This window comes from Ailuropoda melanoleuca, chromosome 4 (genome assembly GCF_002007445.2).
Source record: "Ailuropoda melanoleuca isolate Jingjing chromosome 4, ASM200744v2, whole genome shotgun sequence".
In the NCBI taxonomy this organism is placed as follows: Eukaryota; Metazoa; Chordata; class Mammalia; order Carnivora; family Ursidae; genus Ailuropoda; species Ailuropoda melanoleuca.
Window position 1 is genome coordinate 10731720 of NC_048221.1, and position 5853 is coordinate 10737572.

General features: G+C 40.2%; 1 protein-coding gene across 1 annotated transcript; it reads left to right on the plus strand.

The window, feature by feature from the left end:
* The first annotated feature begins 4650 nt into the window (after positions 1–4650).
* LOC117801748 (olfactory receptor-like protein OLF4) lies at positions 4651–5640 on the plus strand. Its single transcript, XM_034657184.1, has one exon. It carries the CDS (start codon positions 4651–4653, stop codon positions 5638–5640), a length of 990 nt encoding a protein of 329 aa, XP_034513075.1.
* The last annotated feature ends 213 nt before the right edge of the window (positions 5641–5853 follow it).

Sequence of the window (5853 nt, forward strand, 5' to 3'; positions counted from 1 at the left end):
TCCCTCTAGTCAACCAGTGCAATGTTGCTATTATTTCAACACCTGCATGACATTTCATAGTGTGGTTGTGCCATTTACACTTTTGAAGGACTTTCATATTTTTCTCATTAAATCATGTTATTTCCATGCTACAAAATATTTTTAAATACTTAAAACCAAGTTTTACAACCAAAGCCTACCAAAGAGAAGGATCTGGCCCAGAATGTCCATAGTGCAGGCTGAGCAACGACTTAAATAATATCTTAATTTTTTAAATATTTTATTTCTTCTATCTCCATGCCCAACAAGGGTCCTGAACCTACAACCCCAAGCTCAAGAGTCCCGTGCTCTACTGAATGAGCCAGGCGGGCTCCCCAAAGAACATTTGTATTTTGATATTTGCAAACTTCCATCAACAATACCATCTTTTCCAACCAAATTGAAATGCAGCTTTGTCGTGTATTAAATGTCCATACTTAATGAGACCTTATTCCTGATTCATTCAACACATACTAAAAGAGCATCTGCTATGTTCCAAAAATTTCTAAGAAATTTATATGTAACATGCTTATATTTCAAGGTCATGAGGAATTTAAATATTCATCCATGTTGATTTTGTGGAATTACCGCTCCTCTAGGCCCGTTTGAGTTAGTTCTCTGAACTCCCTTCCATGTTGTTGAATACGGTTGTACTGAATCTGCTCTCTCTAACCTGGTTTTGTCTCCTCTGTCATTCTTTGTATTTCATAATGTCTCATTTTCTTGAATTTGTTTCCGTATAAGTGCATATACATCCACACCCATAAAGAAAAACTTGAACAGCACAGGTGAAGTCCTTGCTCCTTTGGTCCTTACATCAGGGTGACAGACAAGAGTGCAGTGAGATACATGTGAGCATGAGATAATGTCCTTGGATAAGTCACATGTAGAGTATTCAGAGTAAGAGGATAGATTGCCATGGGGTGTTTAAGATTTTGCAGGGTCGGCCTTTGCATGTTGACAAAGAACAGAAATGTGAGTAGTTGTACTCATCGGACTTGTCAGGAATGTGACTAAAATCCAAAGCCTAAGAATAACAAACAAAAAAAAGATGTCACATAAGAAAGGTGATAAAGGAACTCACCTCATCTTCTATTGGACCAAACAAAAACCAACTGGTCAAATAAATACAGAAACGGTAGAGGAAAAAGTCACCTGCTATCTGGTAATATTGTGAAGGGTTGTGAAGGGTTGGTTTATTCTTTTTACTCATTTATCTCTTGTGACGTTCAATCTATAGGGTGTTTCACACCATAAAGATGTCACTAATTTCTGTTATGGGCAAATTTAATTTTGCTCTTTTATTATTTTTGCTGGGTATAAATGGGACGTAACCAGGACTGGATGCCAATAGCATCAAGGAAGCTTTCCTTCCTCACAGTCTCTCAGGACAACTGAGCTTATTAGATCATTTTACTCTGTATGTCCATTGCATTTCTCCCTCCCTCTGTCTTTCTCTATCTCTCTGTTTATTGAACTTAATTTTTTTGCTACTCTTATTTTTCTAATTTTTTATTTAAATTCAATTTAATTAACATATAGTATATTACTAGTTTCAGAGGTAGAATTTAGTGAGTTATCAGTTGCATAAAACACTCAGTGCAGGAGCACCTGAGTGGCTCAGTTGGTTAAGCGTCTGCCTTTGGCTCAGGTCACGATCTCAGGGTCCTGGTATCGAGCCCCACGTCTGGCTCACTGCTCAGCAGGGAGTCTACTTCTCCCTCTCCCTCTCCTTCTGCCCCTGCTCATGTGCTGTCTTCGCTCACTCTCTCTCAAATAAATAAGATCTTTAAAAAAAATTATTATTGGGGCGCCTAGGTGGCACAGCAGTTAAGCATCTGCCTTCCGCTCAGGGCATGATCCCGGCGTTATGGGATCCAGCCCCACATCAGGCTCTTCCGCTGTGAGCCTGCTTCTTCCTCTCCCACTACCCTGCTTGTGTTTCCCTCTCTCACTGGCTGTCTCTATCTCTGTCAAATAAATAAATAAAATCTTTAAAAAAATAAAATAAAATAAAATAAAATAAAATAAAATAATTATTAAAAAAACCACCCAGTGCACATTACATCATGTGCCTTCCTTAATGCCAATCACCCAATTACCCCATCCCCATCCACCTCCCCTCCAGCCACCCTGTTTGTGTCCTAAAATCAAGAGTCTCTATGGTTTCCTTAACTCTTTGTTTTTATCTTATTTTCCCTTCCTTTCCCCTATGTTCATTAGTTTTCTTTTTTAAATTCCACATATGAATGAAATCATATGGTATTTATCTTTCCCTAACTGGCTTATTTCGCTTTACATATACACTCTATCTCCATCACATTGTTGCAAATGGAAAGATTTGATTCTTTAATGGCTGAGTAACATTGCACTGTATATATGTACCACATCTTCTTGATCTCTTCATCTGCTGATGGACATCTGGGCTCTTTCCATATTTTAACTATTGTGGACATTGCTGCTATAAACATTGAGGTGGGGATGCCTGGGTGGCTCAGTAGGTTAAGCATCTGCCTTCGGCTCAGGTCATGATCCCAGGGTCCTGGGATCGAGTCCCAGAGCAGGCTTCTTGCTCAGTGGGGAGCCTGCTTCTCCCTCTTCCTCTGATCCTCCCCCTGCTTGTGCTCCCTTTCTCTCTCTGACAAATAAATAAGATCTTTAAAAACAAAACAAAACATTGAGGTATATATGCCCTTCAAATCACCATTTTTGTATCGTTTGGATCAATACGTAGCAGTGCAGTTGATGGGTCGTAGGATAGCTCTATTTTTAAGTTTTTGAGGAACCTCCATACTCTTTTCCAGAGTGGCTGTACCAGCTTGCATTCCCACCAACAGTGTAAGAGGGATCCCCTTTCTCCACATCTGGGCCAATATTTGCTGTTTCCTGAGCTGTAATTTTAGCCATTCTGATTGTGTGAGGTGGTATCTCATGATGGTTTTGATTTTAAATTCCCTGATGATGAGTGATGTTGAAAAATTTTTTTCTTGTGTCTCTTAGCTGTTTACAATTGTACCAAAAACCATAAGATATCTAGGAAGAAACCTAACCAAAGAGATAAAATATCTGTACTCTGAAAATTGTAGAACACTTATGAAAGAAATTGAGGAAGCCACAAAGAAATGGAAAAACATTCCATGTTCATGGATTGGAAGAACAAATCATTGTTAAAATGTCTATGATCCCCAGAGCAATCTACATATTCAATGCAATCCTTATCTAAATACCACCAACGTTTTTCACATAGATGGAACAAACAATCTAAAATTTGTAGGAAACCAGAAAAGGCCATGAATGTTGAACACAATTTTTTATGTTTCCTTACACACAGGTCAGAAAGTGGCCATTGCAAAATGGAGCCCCAAGAGGATTTGTCCCTGGGAAGCTATGAATAGGAATTTCTGGGTACTATTTCTGCATTCCGTATGGAAAAGGTAATATGATGTGTAGGCTTTCATATCCTAAACAGTGCATTGGGGTGGGTAGTGGGAAGGTGAGAGGGACATAGGGTAACACACACCAGGAAGACATGATGTGGTATGTTGTGTGTATGTGATACTGCATGTGTGTGTGCATGTGTGAGTGTGCATGTGCACATTCCTGCGGGCAACTTGATGAGTGAGAGCAGTTTTCAGAGCAGAGATACACAGACTCCTCTATTTCAAGGTGACCTTTATAATACAGAGGGCAAACTTAATCAACAGATGATACTAAGGAGGAGTGTCAGTTGACAGGAACTTATTGGAACGAATCATAATGTGCAAGAGGTACATAGTGTGGACCAGTGACCCCCTGTGTCTTGGACTCTAAGCAGCTATGAGTCCACATAATTCTATGAATTCATTACCACCACCTCTCATCACGCTCCCTACACACTGGCTTCCTTTGGAGCCTTCATTTTCTGACAGAAGCACCTCCTCAGAGCCTTTGCACTGGCCCTTCCATCTACCAGGAAGATCTCCCATCTTCCACCCTTTCTTCCAAGTGGTATCTGTTCAAATGTCACCTTCTAAGGCTATCTTGACTGAACACCCAACATAATACCCCATACACTCTTTCCCTTAACCTGCTTCTGTTTTCCTCATAGCCTCTGTCCCCATCTCAAGATTATTTAATTTTTATATTTGCTTCTGTCCTATTACCATCATAGAATTGTAGGAACTTTTGTTTTTCAACAACCACTACTTTATTTTTTTTATTTTTTATGATAATTTTTTATTATATTATGTTAGTCACCATACAGTACATCCCTGGTTTTTGATGTAAAGTTCAATGATTCATTAGTTGCGTATAACACCCAGTGCACCATGCAATATGTAACACCCACTACTTTATGACTAGAATTCCCAAAACATGGTCAGCACTCTATATGTTCCTCAAATGCATGAAATAATTTCTTACTAAAACTGTAAAATACCCTACCTTTCGGGGAACATCTGATGTTGTGATGAAAATTTCTAATCAGAGAGGAACTGGCGATCCTCTCAAGGGGCCCAAATTCATTCACATAATATTGCAATTAGTTTTTTGACTGGAAAATATAAATTGTTGCATTTCTGCAATGTGAGCAATGACAATTTGTGTGAAAATTAGTTGTGCTATTTTCCCTTGTGCTGGTAGTCCTTCCACCACATGGACACAGGAAACAATACAGGAATTTCAGAGTTCCAGCTTCTGGGATTTTCAGAGAAACCAGAACTGCAGCCCATCATATTTGGGCTTTTCCTCTCCATGTATCTGATCACTGTGTTTGGAAACCTGCTGCTAATCCTGGCCGTCAGCTCAGACTCCCACCTTCGCACACCCATGTACTTCTTCCTGGCCAACCTGTCCTTTGTAGACATCTGTTTCACCTCCACCACCATCCCCAAGATGCTGTGGAACATCCAGACTCAGAACAAAGTCATAACCTATGCAGACTGCATCACGCAAATGTACTTTTTCATACTGTTTACAGGGCTAGACATCTTTCTCCTGAGTGTGATGGCCTATGACCGCTTTGTGGCCATCTGTCACCCTCTGCACTACACGGTCATCATGAACCCCTGGCTTTGTGGACTGATGGTTCTGGTATCCTGGATCCTGAGTGCCTTGCATTCCTTGTTACAAACTTCAATGGTGTTGCGGCTGTCCTTCTGCACAGTCTTGGAAATCCCCCACTTTTTCTGTGAAATCAATCAGATGATACATCTTGCGTGTTCTGACACCTTTCTCAATAACATGGTGATATATTTTGCAGCTATGTTGCTGGCTGGTGGTCCCTTCCTTGGGATCCTTTACTCTTATTCTAAGATAGTCTCCTCCATACTTAGGATCTCATCAGTTCAGGGCAAGTATAAAGCATTTTCCACCTGTGCATCTCACCTCTCAGTTGTCTCCTTATTTTATTGTACGAGCCTAGGAGTGTACCTTAGCTCTGCGCAAGTGCAGTGGCCCCACGCAAGTGCAGTGGCCTCGGTGATGTACACGGTGGTCACGCCCATGCTGAACCCCTTCATCTACAGCCTGAGGAACAAAGACATAAAGGAGGCTCTGGTGAGGCTTTTGTGTGTTGACAGCTCTAAAAGGGCCAATCTTCATGGGGCTGAAGAAGTCCCCACAATTGCAGGGCCGAAATCCTGAGCCAAATGTTAAGATATTTTGATCAGATTGTGGAAGTGGAACATGCTTCTTTTATTTTTTTTCCTAGAATTTCTATTTTTTTTACCTTTCTGTATAATTTATGCAACTCATTTTATTAAACTTCCTGATATCTCTGATACCCAAGAGATAGTCCCTTTTTCATTTTCCTATTCTCTAAATGTTATTCCTAACCTTGAGTGTGAAATGTTAAGA